Here is a 19,917-nt window from a genome sequence, read left to right as displayed (position 1 = left end):
TTTAACATGGACCTTAGGGACATTTTGACCTTTTTAGTTTCTGCTTATAACCAACAATGAGTAATGTGGAGTTTGTTGCTCTTATTTCTGCGGGGAAGCAATAAAGATACACCATGGCTTCTAGTTTATTCTCCTTTTTACATTGCTTGTATCACTGTTTCTTGTTAAAAGGTGACCATCTAATGGGAAATGCTCATTGATACCATAAAATGCCTTTATGCTCTTAATAATTGCTTCATCTTTGAAGAAGACAACAAGGTCAACGTCTCTCCATTTGCCTTGTATCTGAAGCTTTCTTTTGCTTGGAGTGATCTTTGCTATGTTTTCTTCGTTGTGGGGATCCTTGGCTTCCTCGGAATCCCCTTCTTCATCTATAACAGGACTAAATTTAAAATCTGCAGTGATGGGGTCATTTTTATTATTATCCTCGGAAACATGTTCACAAACTTTGATTGTAAGCGATAACTGTCATGTTGGGCTAAGCTTTCTCCCCACAGCTACTAAATGAGGAGTATACTATATTAAAAAATTGATTATATCTAGGTGGGGAAAGCAGAGGATGATGGGAAATGCCTGCATAATTTCCCTCCTCCGTGAACTCAAAACAGGCACTTAGCGGAAACGTAAAATGACACACAACAAAATTTTAGCGTAGAAAACCTTCTCAATGTGGGTAAGGAAAAACCATGAGACATGTATGCCTCTTAAATCTCCACTATAATAGTTATTTTCCTCACAATGATATGGTTATTTTCCTTACCCACATTGAGAAGGTGGTATTCCATTATTATACGCTCTCCTGGATAGCTTATGAAAATAACTTTTATATGGAAAATAGTTTGACTTTATTTTACCTTGTGTTATAGAAATAACTTATTCATAAGCGCTTTATGTTATATGCTGCAAAATAAGTTGTTTAACAAAATAGGTCCTAGTGCTCAAATGAATGTGTTATGTGAATTAGAAATCTACTTAGCAGAAACACTTTTCAACACAATTTATATGGTTGGTCTCATTAAAAATTCAAGACACAATTTTTTGAGACAAGTGTGTTGACTATTTAAAAATAGGCCAATCATATAGAGAGTGTGCATTTCTTGGTAGTATTTCGCACATGAATATTCTACCTCATTCAAAATTGGAATGTAGCACAAATTCAAACATTTGAAATCAGTCAATATATGTCACCTGTGTTAAGTCAAGCCGGATGCATTCAACATGGAACCCATATCAATCAATGACGGATGACACATAGTAAGTCATGTTTTGATTTAAAACTTGATGATTATATCATAAATTTATTGGAATTATAACTAAGGATCCTATCAAGTTATTGTAGATGAGTCAGAGTAATTATGATGTTTTTTTTTTTTGAAGAAAGGGTAGTTATGATGTTATCAAACCTCTATTAGTATACTGTATGGATTATGAATGTCCAATAAAGAATAGTTTTGGTTATCAGTGAAATATATTTATTACAAGTATATTGAACCAAACCGGTTTACACTTGAAGGGGGGTGTGTGTATATTGAAGCACATTTGATTCATTGAGTATAAGTATAGCAGTTCAATCCTTTGTTAGTGGTTATTGATAAAAAATTTCAAAACTCAGCAATTTTAGCCGACTATCTATCTGCTTGTGTTCTTTTAATCTGCTGCGATTTGTAATATTTTTTCTAGGATTTACTTTTAACTTTATATTATGTTTTTTGTTAAAATTATTCCTGATCATTTCATTTGGCACCTATAGTTCATTTACAAGTACAATGAGTGTAGGTTTCAGTTTTGCCTGATATATATGAAAGGTTTATTCTAGAGGTATAGAGCAGTTACAAGTGCATATATACTACAGGGGTGCTGTTGGGGCAATGTTGGTCTATGACATTATCAAACGTTTGAGCTTCAATCACATACCTAGATGGTTAGAAGAACTGCACAACCATGCTGATAAGAATATAGTCATCATTCTTATAGGAAACAAAAGTGATCTTGAGGACTAGCGAGCAGTACCCACAGAGGATGCAAAAGAATTTGCCGATAAAGAAGGCTTACTTTTCTTAGAGACCTCTGCGCTGGAAGCAACTAACGTTGAGACGGCCTTCATGACTGTTTTGACAGAAATATTTAACATCGTCAACAAGAAGAACCTGGCTGCTGATGAAAATAAGGGAAATGGCAACTCAGCAGCTTTGTCTGGCAAGAAGATTATTGTTCCTGGTCCTGCGCAAGAAATCCCTAAGAAGAGCACATGTTGTCAGTAATCCAGAGTTCATTTTTAAAATGTTTTGATTTACTAGATTTCATGGTTCTATGTTCCTATGACCAATTCCCGTGTATATTTCTACGTCATTCAAAATACTGTCATACCAAATAGCCTAATATAGAGGTTGGTTACTGTTATGTTGTGGCTCTATACACCCCCTATCTATATTGCATGGCTGAACTTGCAGATATAGTTCATTGAAGTTCCAGATTCAAGTCAATCAGCAATTTTAAGAAAGCTTGCTAGAACTATCGGACAAAGGCAAATGTCAAATCAGCAATTTTAATAAAACTCTTCTTGTGTATGGCTGGATTGGGATCAAAATTTGCTACCTTTAAATTTTGGCGACATTCGTAACTTTGTCTCAATTTATCCATGACTTTAACCAATAATAATTTGCTCTCATTTAAATTATTTATTTTAATCATTGATTAATCCCTTAAGGGTAATGTTAACCAATGCCCCCGGGGCACTGGTTAAGGAGTCAAATGTGGTAAGTATTTATATTGGAACTTGTGTTGTCAACTCTTCAAAAACATAAAAAGTTTTACTTTTATTTTAAAACTTCCTTTTTTTAGTTTTCTTAACCAGTGTCCCCGGGGCACTGGTTAACATGACCCATCTCTGTTTGGATAGCTTAAATTTAACGAAGCGGAATGGAACAAAATGGAATGGAATGGAACGGAATAAAAATACCATTCCACTGTTTGGATATTTTATGACGGAATGAAACTAATTTCCCATTCCATTGTTTGGGAAGTCAACGGAACGGAATCAACTATAACTTTTTATTCCAATTTTACCCTTTTATGTAAAAAATAACATCAAATAAACAATAATAACATTATTGACTAGCTGAACATAATTATGTACAAGAAACTTGAAGATTATTCAAATCTGTATCATCCCATGAACTCAGTACCTATGGCGCAGCTTCTCCTGCTCCATCATTTAATGCTGACTTTTAAAATATTAGAATTATTTTAAAAAAAAATTAAACATTACTTAATTGGAAATACACTTTATAATGAAAAAGTTGAGTACTCGAATAAATTATTTGTTCAAGTTAATCTCCATATTTTCTTGCATGTCTTTTATTCTACGTCCATATACACAACTCATGATGTTTCTCCCATAAAAAATAAAAAAAAAAGCACAATGCTTTTGAATTTGTCAGTTACGTTGAAATTTTGCTCCATATTGTTTAGAAGAAAGATAAACAGAGAAAGAAGAAGAAGAGAGTGGTTGATGCACATGAAAATAAATGGCCGGAAAAAAAAGGAGAAGTGGAAGGAAGATATGGAAAGTGATGAAATAAAAAATAGGGGTGAAATGGTAATTATGTAATAAAGAAAGTCCATTCCATTACATACCTCCCAAATTGAATGGAATGAAAAATAAGAGGAAGTGGTGGTATAGGATGGAATGGATTCCATCATATTCCATTCCACACCATTAAAATTTTACAAATCCAAACAATGGAATATGATTTCATCCCACTCCATTCCATTCCATCACATTCCATCAATCCAAACATAGCCTTAATTATATTAAATCACCAAATAGTAAAAGTAATCAATTTTCTCGTTTCATGTTCAAGCAATGTTGTTGAATAGAGCAATACAAGAGTTGCTGCCAACCTTACAATGATACAAACCGAAAACCGAACAATTTTCTCACTTCTCAGCAGCGTATATGCTTCTTTGACCAAGTAAGAACCACCACAAACATTGTTATAGGAACAAAAACATCACCAATATTATCCTGCGAAAAAAATGTTAGCCAACAAAGACCTACACCCCTCTTCCCAAATGAATACACTCCTCCTCCAACTCCACCCCCTCACAACCCTCCCAAGCACCCCCACAAAGCATATCAACGAGAAACACCACTTTATTAACCGACAAATATGGAGCATGCCTCTTAGCACACCATCCCCAATCCAGTATTATGTTAGAAAAAGTATTACAATCATTTCCTTCCACCTTACTTAGCTTATGAACAAACAAGTCAGCCAGCCTCCCCTGAGTATCCTCCCACCAAGTGCGTACCTCATGACATAAGCCTCTTGTTGTATCTGCTCTTAGCCTTCATGTACAAAAATTGTAAAAAAAATATTGCCCAAGTGCTACACGGTCACGTTGCATATAAACTCAAACTTTGTAAAATGTCATTACTAAAATCAAATCATGCCAATTTCTTAGAAAACAAATCTTCACCAAATTTCGGCTATGAAGAGCAAAGCAGATAACAACCAATAACACATTAAAAAATAGGAGCCAAAGAAAATGGAATAAGACAAAAACTTATCGTACCAAGACATGCAAAGTAAAAAAATAATAAATTTAACCAAATAAATCTTAATACAATAATTCAGAAATGTTAGAAAAAGGAATGCCCACGAATACTATAAACAGATTTAACTTGACTTGTCTTCCTTAAAGATTTCGACAAGTTATATTGCTCTTATTCTACACCGTTCTATGTCTCATTTGAAAATAAATCTCTAATATTATACAAAGGTAATAGAGATTGAGTTTGAGTTTAGTGATAGTGACATGTTTCTCTTATCTTCGGTTTAGGTCGACTGATAAAATAAAAATCAGAAATAATTTTAGACCGTTTTTTATTTGGGTTGATTCGATTTGCGGTTTTAAACACATTTATATAATAAACAACAAATAAACGAAAAGAGAAATAAGGGCGGGTTGCATTTCCGTTATCATTACTAGCGTTCAGATGGACACGTGCCCGTCTGCCCGTTCTTTTTATTGCGCTAATATGTATAAATTACAAATAGTAGTTTTTCGAAATTTTTTATTTTGATTCAAGTTATTGGTATAAATATTCTGCACTTTCATATTGTAAAAAACTATACTTATCTTGTTAAAAAAAACTATATTTTTTTTAGGGAACAAACTATACTTATCTTTTTCAATGATACTGGCTACATAATAAATATAATATAAATTCTTATATTTTTGAATGATAACAAAAATATAACATTTTTATACAAATTTGTTTTGGGAGATAATTGGAAGTGAAAAAGTTAACCAAAAACCATGTATTATCTTTGTTTGTACTAGCATTTAAGACGGGCACGTCTATCCGCTCTTCTTATTGCACTAATTCGTATAAATTATGAATGATAATTTCTTGAAATTTTGATTGAAATTATACTTATAGATAATATATATTTTATGTTTTCATATTGTAACAAACATAATATCTTTCAAAAAAAAAAATAACAAATATAATATAAATTTTTATCTTTTTGAATGATACCAACAAAACAATATAGAGTAAATTACACTTCCCTCCCATACAAGAAGCTTGAATTACAATCTGCTCCCCTCTTAAGTTAAAATATACACTCCCATCCCTTGAAAAATAAAACTTATACTCTCCTCCCCATGAGATGCTTGAATTACAACCCCCTCCCTTAATAATTAAATATATTATGAACTACAATTTAATCTATTTTAACATAAATAAATATTTTTATGATATCTACTAATTTTAAAACACCATTTAAGAAAAAAAATCATTTATTTATAATTTAAATGTCAATGATGATTAAATTTAAATATTTTATTATTAATTTTATAACTTAGAATATAAAATTCATTTTTAAATAATCATATTTTATTGACTTTAGTATTTTTCACATTTTAATTTTATTTTGTGTTGTTTTATATTTTAAAATTTATAATAGTGTTTAAAACTAGATGTTAATGAAATTGTGAATAAAAAAAAGAGAAAAATATGAATTTAAATTTTGATCATATTAAAGTGCACCACAATACTATTTTTCTTCGGCGTGTGTTTGATTTTTTTTTTTAATAAATTACTAGAATGAAAAAAAAAACTTATTAAGGGAGGAAATTGTAGATTTTAACATAAGATGGGTGGGGAATGTAATTCGAATTTCTTTCAGAGGTGTGGAGTGAAATATTTTCTCAAGAGGGAAGAGGGGTGTAATTCAAGCCTCTTTCAAAAAAGAGAAGTGTAATTTACTCAATAATATAATCAAAGTTGCAATTAGACGTATAATTGGAAAGAGAAAAAACAAGTTTAAAACCGTCTACAAAGTATAAATTTGTTGTATAGATACCAAAGAAGGAAGGAGTAAAGGAAAAACCCTAAACCATACGAAGGATGTCTGATATTCCGTCAGATTTATTCACTGAAATCCTCTCCCGCTTACCGGTGCAATCCCTCCTCCGATTCCGATCAACTTCAAAATCACTTAAATCCATAATCGATTCCCACAACTTCACTAACCTTCACTTCAAAAACTCCTTCAACTTCAACCTCATCCTTCTCCACCACTCCAATTTCTACCAACTCGATTTCCCTAACCTAACCACCGCAATTCGAATCAACTATCCTTTGAGGGGTGACATCTATCTCCTTGGTTCATGCAACGGCCTCCTATGCATCTCTAACGGCCTTGATATCGCTTTCTGGAACCCTAACACCCGTAATCATCACTCCATCCCTCACATAATCGGTGGTGTCAGTGGCAGCTTTGCTTTCTATCAATTCGCTGACGATTACAAACTTCTCAGAATCTCTGGTTGTTTAATTGATCCAAAGCACCACACTTTCGCTACGCAAGTGACACTCTTCAGCTTCAAAACTAATTCATGGAAAGTACTTTCGGATATACCGTACGTTATTTCGTCACCTGAAACCATGGGGGTTTGTGCTGAGAATTCTTTTCATTGGGTAGTGACTGCGAATCTTTATACTTATACGTGTTTAATCCTTGCGTTTAACATAACACAAGAGATATTCAATGAGGTTCCTCTTCCTGAAATAGATACAAGAGAGATTAAATGTGTTTCGCTTTTGGGAAAGTGTCTTTGCATCACTGTGAGTTATTGTTATCAAACTAATAAGTTTGATGTTTGGGTGATGAAAGAATATGGATTTAGAGATAGTTGGTGTAAATTGTTTACTTTTGTAGGGCAATGGTGGTTCAAATCACCTTTAATGTCTTTGATACCTTTATGTTATTCCAGTGATAGAAGTAAAGTTCTGTTGGAAGTAGAATTTCAGGGTTTCATGAGTGATCCTAAGAAGAAGTTTAAGATGCTGATTTGGTATTATCTCGATAGTAAAATAGTTACCTACTTTTTATTGAAAAATAATTTTGGACATCAAAATTCTGATATTAAATACGGTTTGTTTCTTTGATTTTTTGTGTGTTTTTAAAATTTGTAAGTTGCAGAAGATAAAATGTAAAGAGACGGAGATAAACATATATTGTGTCACATGATGTTTGTATTTTGATGTTGAAATGACACAGCTGTTTTTTTATTATAGGTTGAATTAAGTCACCCTTCTTGTCCCAAAATTGACATTTAAAGAAAGCCAAGGAAGAACAAGTGATTTGCATATTCAAATTGTCTCTCTTGTGATTGAAAATATGCTTTTTGAAGATAACCTTGAGGAAAGTGAGAACTTTGCTTTAGAGATAACCTTGAGGATTTTGTTCTTGTTTAATTTATTCTTATGGATTTTTCTTGTATGGATTCTTGATAATGCTCTTGATAATTCTTATGGATTCTTATATATTATGGATTTTTCTTGTATGAATTCTTGACAATGCTCATGGATTCTTATGGATTTATATGTGTTTGATAATCCTTATTCCTACGGATCTTTAGTAGAAATGATAATAAGCTATTTTGGCTGCAAATTTTTGTGGCACAGGCATGTGAATCATGAGCATCATATCACTATCAATTTAGATGTCAATGGTGAAAATGGTTGATTTCGAAAATCTGTGTTTGTGAACTCTAAAATGAGGCATGGATGTAGACTTAGTAACAAACTAACAATTTTAGTGTCTTGATGAAGCAATTTATTTTTGATTTGCTATTTTCATTTTTAGTATTTGAAGAAATTAATATTGCATGTTTAAAGGAGTGACTGTTGTCAACTGGCAAAATGCCGAAATTGTTAGGCCGGATGCCATGACCGGGGTTCGAACCCCGGTACCTCCACTTGTGTGTGTGAGTTTATAATGGTTTTGCCATTTCGTCTATCTACCAAAAAAAAAAAAGGAGTGACTGTTGTAGGTTTTAATTCTTTCTTAGATTAATGATCATTCAATTCTTTCAATTGTTTGTTCAAAAAGTTATCCCTGCTATCATTAGGAGTTTTAAGTTTTAAACATAGACCTTAGGGACAATTTTGACTTGTTTTAGATCATTGTTGACTCTGCTTATTACCAATGGTGAGTGATGTAAAATTTGTTTCTCCTATTTCTGCGGGGAAGCAATAAAGATACAACATGACTTCTAGTTTATACTCCTTATTATCATCAATAAATTTTGAACAAATTTCTTAAAAACAACTCTAGCAACTAATAGAACAAGTTGGATGTAGAATTAATTGAGATTTCAATACTGAAATTTCGTATTCCATACTATTTAAATGAGATAGTGAAACCCACTGTTTTGAGATGATCATACAATTATATTGTATTTTTTTTTTAAAGTCTTTTTTAGCCAAATGTAGAATGATACAAACCGGAATTTCGAAATGTGTGTTGTTGCTTGATTTTGGAAGATACTTTTTTATTTGGAAATGCTAATGAGCGTCTCTGGACACTCTTTAAAGACTTTAAATGGTAAATATGTATAAAACGAAGTCGGCCGTTTAGTGATTTTCCATACAAAACAATGAAAAAGTGACACTAAAATAACAACCAAACCTTAACCCATTAAGTGGGGTTGGCTAATGAAAAAAAAATGACACTATTTCAACCCATGCTCTAACAACAACCACAATAACAAATCCATGCTCTAAGCCATGCAATATTGTTATTGATATAGTAATACAAAATTGTAGCAGTGTGTTAGCTTCGCTGTGGAGAACAAGGAGTACACAAAAAAGCTTAAGAGACACGACTAGAAAAATGCTACTGTAAGGATATAAATGGGAGCAATGCCTTATCAAGATTTAACTACTTGTTTGAAGTCGCATGATTACGTGACTATTAAACACAACCAATAAAATTTCATATTCCATACTATTTAATTGAGTGAGATAGTCAAACCTGTTTTTATTAGAAGGATCATACAATTGTTTAGTTATTAGCCAAATGTAGAATGATACAGCTATAATTATTGGAATTTTGAAATATGTGTTGTTGCTAGACTTTGGAAGGTATTTATTTATTTATTTGGAAATGTTAACGAGCATCCTTAGACGCTCTTTAAAGACTTTAAATATCAAGTTTTTCTAAAACAAAGTTGTACGTTTAACTATTTTCCATACAGGATTTTGACCTATGATCTAACAACAACAAAGTCTTAACCCACTAAATGGGGTTGGCTTGACCTATGCTTTAAGCCTTACAATATTGGGACAACACTTGTGTAACATTGTGGTGCCAATGTCATGTGACATTGGCCAACCACAGTAGTGTGACATGTGTCGCCTTTTACTTAAAAAAAAAATAACATAATGCAAAAAATCCTTATGAAAAAGAGAGAAGAAAAACACTTGTCATATTGTGGTTGACCAATGTCACATGACATTGACACCATAATGTCACAAGTATTGTCGGCAATATTGTTATTGATGTAAATAATACAAAATTGTAGCAGGGTTGTTAGCTTTGCTATGAAGAACAAGGTGTACATAAAAAAGGATAAGAGCCAATTCTAGAAAAATGCTCCTGTAAGGATATAAATGGGAGCCATGCCTTATCAAAGATTTAACTACTTGCTTGAAGTCGCATGATTACGTGACTATTAAACACAACCAATAAAAAAATCAAGATAATATTAAAATAATTTCAAAATGAATTTTGATGTCTGCTTGGTTGTGCCCAATAAATAACAACTGCTCTGTCTTTTACCAACATCAAGTAGTTTCCACATCTTGGCTGTTACCGTTTGACTCCTGTTCAACATCTTCCACGTTATTAGACTGCTTGTTCTCATGAATGGAGGAGCCCTTTTCAGTGACTCTGTCTAAACGCATTAAAAGCCTTTCAAGCAGTTCTTGGCATTCTATTGAAGTAACCATCACGGTCAAACTTGCCCCACCTTTCCAGCATGCAATGGCTATTGATGATTCATCCACATGGAGGGCCTCTGCGGCGGTTCTGTTGCCTGCAAAAAAGTGATAGTGGTCAAGTTAACAGTCAAGTCAATAGGCATGTGCTATGTGCATCAAGGTGGTAAATACCTTCACCCAGAACTACCACACAACAGCCTGGCATTAGGTTTGTTGCCTTTTCACCAAATTTGGCATCCACAAATTCTGAAAATTTTATATTTTTATACTGGAGAAGATGCTTGAAATCTATAGGAGAAGCGCTTAGGATCTGTTTGGTGATGTGAGGGAGGATAAGAGGCAATCCTTCAGAAGTGATTCGGAAAGCACATTCTACAGATCTACCTTCACGTGACTTTTGTCTTTCCTATATGATATAAGAGCAAATAGATTTCACGTGGTTATTCACAAGAAATAAAAGATTTTTTTTGTTTTTAATAAAATGTAATCAAACTATTTAGACAATATTTTGCAATACATAATCAGTATCAATTATCATGCCAAAATTAAATCACACAAAACAGTAGTAGTTGATTACAATCATATCCGATACAATTCAACATGTGTTTCAAATCGAATAGAGGAAAACAGAAATTGAAACAGTTGACTGCATAAAGTCATGGGTGCTAACTTCTTGAATATCAAAGTGTATATAGTACTAGCTAATACTTTTGCTAATAAAACACCGTTTAACTAAATTATTTCTGTAATTAGAAAGGCTCAACCTACCATCCTTACCTATGTAAGTTTTTTTCCTGCCTCTACTTTCAAAGGTAATTATTCTTATTGCATCGGAATTATTTAAACTAAGGAGCCTGTGCCTTAAGTAATTATTATGATAACAAAAGCAAAAAGTGTTAACGAAGAAAAATGTTTTACTTACAAAAATTTTCACGCCAACAGAAGTTATTTTCAGTTGCTGTCCAACTGAGAAGTTCAACTCAAGAACATTCTTAACTGGCTTGGAGATGTAGTAAAGTCTTTTTACATTGCTTGTATCGCTGTTTCTTGTTAAAAGGTGACCATCTAATGGGAAATGCTCATTGATACCATAAAATGCCTTTATGCTCTTAATAATTGCTTCATCTTTGAAGAAGACAACAGGGTCAACCCCTCTCCATTTGCCTTGTATTTGAAGCTTTCTTTTGCTTGGAGTGATCTTTGCTATGTTTTCTTCATTGTGAGGCTCCTCAGCTTCCTCGGAATCTCCTTCATCTATAACAGGACTAAATTTAAAATCTGAAGTGTTGGGTTCATTTTTATTATGCTCGGAAACTTGTTCACAAACTTCTTCGTGTGTACTTTCTGATGGATTAATCTGCAATACTTGTGCATCCTCATTTCCCTGGTTTATTGATTCTACATGTTGCCTATCAACTCTTTTTCTGATTTTTACCTCAATTGCTGCAGAACAGGAAATATAACATACAAAACGACATTGTTAAAAACGAAAGCTTGAATATTTTCAATATTCATCGAAATTCTTTGGGTGTCTTTATTTGGATTTGAGAGATAAAGAAAAATAACAGAAATCATATAATAAATCACCTGGCAGGTGAGAAACTTTTTGCAATACGGCTATAAAGAAGGCTCCAGAGTTCTGATCATGAGGCAGTAACCGCATGCATCGATCGAGCGGGAAATCAGAAACTTCCTCAGTAAACTCATGCATCACAGGATTCTCCGCTTTTTGAACACCATTTTCAGAATGTCCGTTAACATCGCAATTACTGTTAGAGTCAATATCTTGATAGCTTCCGCCATTGGGAAACATGCTGGGGAGAACTACGTTTCTAAGAACCTTGGGAACCTCTTTACAGGAAACCAAGTACTTGCCCTTGTCACATACCTGCATCACCAAAGTCACACCTTCAGATGAGTTTAAATGCATACAGCTGCAGGACAATTCAACTCTTTCTAGCCGTCTAGATTTGGAAATATGAGCTTTTTTACATATATAAACCAACATCTGCTTCTGGAAAAGCAGGTTCAAGTTGGATAAACATACGCATTTTCTATTAAGAAAACTTGAGACTCAATGTTTTCTATGAAGATGAACATAGGAATAACTAGAAAGACATCCAAATGATACAAATGGAACAGATCAACAACTAAGACTCATTTAAAAAATAAGCTAATCAGAAACATAACAGTCCAAGTTCAGAGTCAGCAATGAATAACATCTTTTACCAATTATACAACATATCAGCTAAGCAGGGGCAAGAGTTGTAAGCGATAATTGTCATGCTGGGCTAGGTTTTCTCCCACAGCTACTAAATGAGGAGTATCCTATATTCAAAAAATGATTATATCCAGATGGGGAAAGCAGAGGAAACATTGAACATGGACGGCTTCACTTACACAACTTCACTTCTAAACAATTCCAGTTGAAACTTGAAACATGCTCAATTATTCCATGTGTAAGCCAATCAAGATATCCATTTCTTGACATTATCAGTAGTATCGTTAAAACACTACAACTGAAAGCAATAAATGGTCACAAGAGGCACAAACCTTCCATGTCTTTAGACCTGGACGACGAATAAGTTGGGGAAGCTCCCTGGAGACATCAACAAGTTCAATAGACCCTTCGCACCTCCGCAAAAGCTGCAAATAATTATAAAAGTAAGGAAGAGGGAATCAATTAAGCCTAGCCCCCCACTGCATTACATACTAAAAGAGCTACAAGCAGTGTTAAAAGTATTCTCTAATAGACATCAAGACCAAAGCATTGAAAATAAATGTTTCCTCTTATTTTTTTAAAAAAACTTTCCAGCAATTTTTAAATTACAAAAACATCAGTGTACGATAAACAAAATGCAACTCATTATGTTGTATATATACTAATTAAAAGGTGGTAATATCTCAGGCGGAGTTTGTCCTTAATAATCACAAGTTCGCAACCACAGAATGCTTTATTTTATCTGTAGTAAGAATGATGAATTGACATTAAGCTAGAAATAACAGAAAAAGGAATGAGATGCAAGGCAGAATAAGATATATGCAAGTAGCAAGTTATACTATGGAATGGATAGCTAGCTCCAGAACTATATTATTCCATCAGTTAGATTCCATTAATTAAATTACACATTTCTATTAAATACTCCTTTAAATCTTATTCCATGTTTCATATAAACAAGCTATCGATAAGATATCAAACATGTCAACCAATTGATCCCTGATATACCAAAACTAGGAATTTTGTGGAAAGGGACTGCCCAGCATGAAGGGAAGCAACTGGTTGACCGAATAAAGCATGAGTTATTTACTTGATCTTATGAAACCAAAGCACTTATTCACAAAGTTTCCAACTGACAGACTACTTAGCATGGCTGGAACTACATTTAATCACAGAACATTTAAGGCTGATTACCTCAGCAATGACAGCTTCATTTTCAATAGGATTCATTGAGCAGGTCGAATAAACCATTCTTCCACCAACTTTAAGTAAAGATAGGCCTGATAAAATCAAAATAGCATCTCTGTTGGTCAAAAACATCTTACAAGACGAGCCTTAATACAAGACAAGTCACACACACACGATAAATAGCATGATTTTATCTTAGTAGGCCGGTACTATCTTTGAAAATTTTAGAACCAAGGCCACAAGAGGCAGTAAGTTTATGCTAGAAAAAATACTTGGTTTAAGGAATGCTTTTCCTCTTCAATATGACTTCCCTTCCCAATAATATGTGAACTTTATCCATAGAGATCCTAATGGAAAATAAGCATGTTTTTGCTTTACCCACAGATGGCATTCTTAACAGCATAATACAGTTTCCTTGCCCAATACACCAAACATGATTATGATTGACCCAACCAATTTGTCTTGCATCAATCACTTCTTAAAAGGAAAATCAAATCAAGCCTAAAAAAGCATGCCCTAAAAACAGGTTGACATCTATCAAAACATACCTCGCATGGCGACTAAAATTTGTAGGTTGTGAAGCCCATTTCCTGTCCCTGTGTTCCTGCATATACGCAAAATTAATCTTGGCAATAGAAGGATTATCATGGTTGAAGAGAAAAAACACAGAAAAAAAAGGAGAATAAAAGGATATGAAGATGGAAGGAAGAGAAAACTACCATCTCCTCCAGAGATCAGGTGCCTTGCGGAGGGTACCATCTCCACTACATGGTACGTCACACAGAACACGATCAAATAGCAGTTGGGAATTATACTGATCTGGACCCATTATATCACAATCCATGTTAAAATGGCATCTTGGGAAGTGCTGAGCTTCATGGTTGGTGACAATTAGATTTGCTGTGCACATTCGTTTTATTTGGTGGATGAGAAGATTACATCTTTGTACATCTAGGTCATTTGCTACAACCTTATTATCAAACAATGACTAATCAAAAAATTATGCAACTGAAGCTTGATGAGGACAGGTCATAGTCAGCAAATTACTCGGTCTGGAAAATCAAATGTAATACAGAATAACATGATGTACTTGTATGGACATATACCATTCCATCAGGCAGTGATCCTGCTTTAGCTGATCTATGTAAAATCTCAAGCAATTGGAATGTTTTTGAACCTGGTGCAGCACACACTGAACAGAAGAAAAGTAAAGGCAAAATAGTTAGAACCACTGAAATTAACATTTCAAATAAAAAGAATAGAACAAGAGCTGGTAAAAATGACAAAAATTCTGGCACAGCAAAAGTTGCTTACTATCAAGTACAATATGATTTGAATGGACATCTAAGAACAGAGGAGGCACCTGCATTGCAAACAAAACATTTGCGTGCGCAAGTTAAATTCCTGAAAGGTATCTGCCTAATTTAAGCTACAGGTACTTAACCGTCTAGGTTAAAGAAAAAGCGAATCATTCAATATGTTCATGACATGTAACTGTGTAAGAGTTGTTAAACTGGCTCACCATGCTGACAGCTTCCTGTCTCGTAATATTTCCAATTTCATTTTCTAGCTTTAAGAACTCGTGAAACCTAACATGTTAACATAACAAGAAAAAATTGGAATATTAGTTAGAAGAACAGACTCATGCATATACAATATTTCAACCGACAGAATCAAGCATTCTGATTTTTTATTTATTTTTTAAATAATTTAATGTGATCCAAATATCCTGCAAGATTCACAAGGATTTAAGGTAATGATCAAATGCTAAGAACCACATATCCAAATCTATAGTCAACAGAGGGTGTAGCGCTGCCGACAGCATACGAATAGCTTGCTACAGTGGAACTCTTGTAAAATTTTGAATAAACACAACTTATAGTCGTTCCATCCTCACACTTATACTCATATCTTGTCGTTTAGTCTTTTCTGAGACGATTTCCGTTCCCATCCTCACCTTGTGGCTTGAGTGACTTTTCACTGGCCCTTTCTGCAACTTTCTGGTTACAATTCTCACCTTGGAGATAGTGATTCCAGTAAAGAATCACTTTTATCTATTTTAAATCCTTAGGTGAGTTATTTCAAGCCTTGGAGGCTTGAATATCGGTAACAATGAACTTTGACTATTGGTTATCAATATGACTTCGGTGTTGCATTGTAAGCTTTTATGGGTATGGTATAAATTTTCCTGTATTGTTTCCCTAAACTTTTAGGGTTGGCCGCTAGACACAATTTACTACATAGATATCCAATGCAAACCTCGGTTGAAATAATTCATGCCATGAACTTAAGACAATCATAGATAATAAGTTATTTACCTCTTAAGTGATTGATTCTTCCTAAGCTGCATACGGGAAAAGTTAGAATGCCAAGCAAGATTCTTAGGATACCATGGCAAAGGTCTAATAGCTTCCTCCTCATCCACTTCATCAACCTATATACAACAATTCAGGACCCAAACAGAGACTTTAAGGCTTTGTTTGCGAGTTTGGAGGGGAGGGGAAGGAAAGGCTTTGTGGAGTGGAAAATATGAGGAAAAATGGAGAAATCTTTCAGAAAATTTAAAAGAGTAGTTTTTTAGAGAATGATAAATTAATGCATATGATTACTATATTTTTAATTTTAAAAATAATATAACAACATAAATTAAATTTGAAAAGCTCATATAAACCCTCCAAAACCCCTCAACCCTCCTCCAATACAATTTTTTAGTTCCCCCAAATGAGGAGGGTTTTGTATTATGAAGAAAAGTTAACCCCCCAAAGCCCTCCCCTCCCATTTTCCTCTATTTCTTCCACTTGTTCATTCCTTTTTTCCCAAACCTTCCCCTCCCTTCCCCTCCAAACTCGCAAACAAAGCCTAAATAAACAAAAAAGAAGCAGTGTGAGTATTGATACATCATTGATATTGATGACTTACCATGGCCTGAAGAGCAGGTGCAAAGTCATTTTCCAGTTGGGACCGAATATCAGCATGAAAAAGGCTACTGAAATCACAAATCAAAATAAAAAAATGAAAGTGAGACATGCATCAAAACAATTTGGTTGAACTAATCTGCCTTCAAATGGATTTGAATATTACTACTAGCTGGTATCCGTATTTTGCAGGGTATTTTTAAAATAACATTAAAAGAAACTTATTTAAAAAATGAAAGTTATAAATAAAGTAAAGTGATGAGACTTTTCAAACTATGAAAAAAAATATAAAAAAAAATATTTTTCTCAGACTCAGAATCTAGAAATAAAATTAGATATTTGGATTAAAAGAAGATCTCAACTAGAAATAAATCTAGAAATAATATTTTTCTCAAATAAGATCTCAACTAAATTGTATCAAGTTGGATAAACTACTCTAAGGCTTTGTTTGAAAGTTTGGAGGGGAAGGGAGGGGAAGGGAGGGGAAGGCTTTGAAAAAAAAGGAAGGAGTAAGTGGAAGAAATAGATGAGATTGGGAGGAGGGCTTTGAGGGCTCATTTTTCTACATAATACAAAACTCTCCTCATTTGGGGAACTAAAAAATTGTATTGGAGGAGGGTTTGATGGGGTTTTGGAGAGTTTATATGAATTCTTCAAATTTAATCTATATTGTTATAATATTCTTAAAATTAAAAGTATATTAATCAAAGTATTAATTTATCATTCTCTAACAAAATACACTTTCAAAAAAGGTGAAAGATTTCTCCATTTTCCCCTATAATTCTCACCCCTTGAAGCCCTCCCTTCCCCTCCCCTCCAAACTCCCAAACAAAGCCTAAGGTAACAAAGCTTGAATCCAGGACTTAACTTGAGGATACTATACTTCTCAATCATCACTTGGATAAAAAAAATCATAGATATAAATAAAGACCTACATCATTTGTGTTATTTTGATAATTATATTCATGAAATTCAAATCTCTAATGATAATCCAAAAATTTATGATGAACTAAGTTCAGGCAAGGCAATAGTATTTAAGAAGAGCTTACTTAGGCTTATCTTATGAACATGACAAGCAATTTAAAACATAACTTAAAATCTGTTTGGATAAACATGTTAACATGCAGCTTATAAGCATAAGCGTTTATCATATATAAGCTCTTGTAAGCTTCTTTTTATGTATTCGCTTGCAATAGTTAGTTAGAGCAGTTATAAAGAAAAGTCTCATTATCCGTTTTGAAATTCTGTTACAATTGATAAACTAGAGAGTTGAAGTATTGAACTAGTTGATAGATACAAGATCTAAATGAAGTAGAAGAAAATTGAGAAGAAGAAAACCTGGAATTGATTCTAAATGCTGCAGGTAATGGAGTTCGGAGAAGTTGCACAAACGAATCCCATTCTTCAAGTGAAACGATGTTCTGCTGCTTGTAATAGTGATCGAAATCGGGATTTTGAATATCGAACAGATTATTTGTGTTGGAAGAAGGAACTGATTCTGGACGCGGTTGCTTCCAAACATTCTCCCTGTTTTGCTGGAAGTGCTTTCGCTGAGTTCGGCTCTTCCCTCCTTTGCCTCTCCCCATTTCACTTTCAAGTTTCAGTTTCAGTTTCAGTTTCAGGTTGAACTTGCTCTCTTTTCATTTACAACCATTCATACTTCATTAGTTTCGGCCTTTCTCTCAATATTGTATTGGGCCTTTTTCTCTCAACAAAAGCACCAAGGGTATTACTTACTTTTCCCACCCTATAAAATTCTCGCGCGCCCTATTTTTTTCTCTTTCAAAAATGCCCTTGAAGTTTTCGGATTTCATAATCCGAACTGGTGTTATCCTTTGTTATAGGGTGAAAAAATGAGTTACGAATTTTTTCTGATTTTGTAATCCGGAAATCTCAAAAAATAGGACGCGTTACATGATTTTTTCGGATTATATAATACGAACACCCCCTAAACACCCTTTTTCAAGGGAAAAACAGTTTGGATTATATAATCCGAACTGTATAAACACAAATTCTAAACATGTTTGTAACATGGATAATCATTTTATGAACAATATTAATCTTCCTAACTCTCATCCTTCTGTTTTGGGTCATTGTTACCTGTTCTTAGTCAAAAATCGGGTTTTCGGGTTACTTGATCGGATTGCTCCGAAACTTCCCCAGAAAATCAGAAAAAATTCAACGACCATAACTCACGGGACTCCGCCCCTCAAAATCCAAAATTTCATCGTTTAGACCCATTTTTCATTTTTTTTTTATTTTTCATATTCTCAGAAAAATCCAAAAAAAATTGCATTAGTTTTATTTGATTTTTAGAATTTTTTGGTGGTATTTTTATGATTTTATTTGACTGGTTTTTAGCATTTTTTTTACTTGGTTTTTTTGTTGCTTTTAAAAGCAAAACACAAAACTGCTGAAATGTGAGAGAGTCTGATGACTGATTATACATAAGCATTGTCCGGATTTTTGGATCCGAATTCATTTCGGATGTTTTCGGATTTTATAATCCGAAAACCCAGGGGCATTTTTGGAAATTTTACAGGATGCGTGAGAAGGCAATAGGGTGGGAAAAGTAATACTCAACCACCAAGGCTTTAATTACTTTTTTATAAAATCTTTTATAAAAAAAATACATTTAAGAAGAAATTTTATAAAAAAAATTGAGTTTTATAATAATTAGATGATGAGTTTTTTAGATAGCTGAAACAAATTCATTAGAAAATAATATACACAAGCGGAGGAGCTGAAGTTCAAACCATTTTTTTATTAGTTGAGCTAGAGCTTGTGGATGATGAGTTAATAGACAAATTGTGACCATTAGTAAAAATACAACTTCCTCTAAAAAAAAAAAAAGAAGAAGAAAAAATACGACTTAAATGTTACGAATTGACAAATACATTTTCTAAATTGTATCCCATCAATCAAAACCATTAAATAGACTTCCACATTAATATCACTTAATGTATGCAAACTTACATACTTCAACCGACCTTTTTGTGAATTTGTTTTAAATAAACATATTCATTTGAGATGTTGGGTATTATTAGTGAACCTGGTTATAATTGTGTTTTGCGATATGCTAAATCATTTTGTGGTTTTACCGGTGGTGTTAAAGATTTTTGCAATAAGCTTGATCTTATTTGATTTGCATCGATGCAATCTATTTGGTAAAAAAATAACTCGAAATAAAGTAGTATTCGTGTTCATGAGAGACTAAGAGATCTTTTGACAGATTAAGATAAAGTTAAACTTTTTTTTTTTGACAAAAGATAAAGTTAATCTTTTGCCTTGGT

The 19,917-nt window shown here is 33.4% G+C and overlaps 2 protein-coding genes across 2 annotated transcripts; one reads left to right on the top strand and one right to left on the bottom strand.

Annotated features, from left to right (window-relative positions):
• The first annotated feature begins 6,357 nt into the window (after positions 1-6,357).
• LOC146941014 (F-box protein CPR1-like) lies at positions 6,358-7,583 on the top strand. Its single transcript, XM_085754806.1, has one exon. It carries the CDS (start codon positions 6,422-6,424, stop codon positions 7,463-7,465), a length of 1,044 nt encoding a protein of 347 aa, XP_085610932.1. The 5' UTR covers positions 6,358-6,421; the 3' UTR covers positions 7,466-7,583.
• Positions 7,584-9,758: 2,175 nt separating this feature from the next.
• Positions 9,759-18,255, bottom strand: LOC146941013 (uncharacterized). Its single transcript, XM_085754805.1, has 14 exons — positions 17,963-18,255; positions 16,629-16,695; positions 16,028-16,143; positions 15,232-15,298; positions 15,024-15,072; positions 14,816-14,901; positions 14,429-14,679; positions 14,258-14,313; positions 13,716-13,801; positions 12,857-12,949; positions 11,891-12,191; positions 11,226-11,746; positions 10,475-10,709; positions 9,759-10,398 (listed from the first exon to the last, which is right to left on the bottom strand). The coding sequence occupies exons 1-14, from the start codon at positions 18,208-18,210 to the stop codon at positions 10,148-10,150; spliced, it is 2,427 nt and encodes an 808-aa protein (XP_085610931.1). The 5' UTR covers positions 18,211-18,255; the 3' UTR covers positions 9,759-10,147.
• Between the last annotated feature and the right edge of the window lie 1,662 nt (positions 18,256-19,917).

Source organism: Medicago sativa, chromosome 3 (assembly GCF_051527215.1).
Source record: "Medicago sativa cultivar Bolivia chromosome 3, Bolivia_mono, whole genome shotgun sequence".
Lineage (NCBI taxonomy): Eukaryota > Viridiplantae > Streptophyta > Magnoliopsida > Fabales > Fabaceae > Medicago > Medicago sativa.
The sequence above is the reverse complement of the archived record's forward strand: the minus strand, read 5'-3'. Positions and strand labels throughout refer to the sequence as shown.

Bases quoted from the DNA above. Each gene is read 5' to 3' on its own strand.
- LOC146941014 (XM_085754806.1), top strand. From the start codon at position 6,422: ATGTCTGATATTCCGTCAGATTTATTCACTGAAATCCTCTCCCGCTTA.
- LOC146941013 (XM_085754805.1), bottom strand. From the start codon at position 18,210: ATGGGGAGAGGCAAAGGAGGGAAGAGCCGAACTCAGCGAAAGCACTTC. The intron at 16,144-16,628 runs GTAAGTCATCAA...TGTTGTATATAG, and splicing joins CACCTGCTCTTCAGGCCATG to GTTGATGAAGTGGATGAGGA. The intron at 14,680-14,815 runs GTATATGTCCAT...TTTGATAATAAG, and splicing joins GATCACTGCCTGATGGAATG to GTTGTAGCAAATGACCTAGA.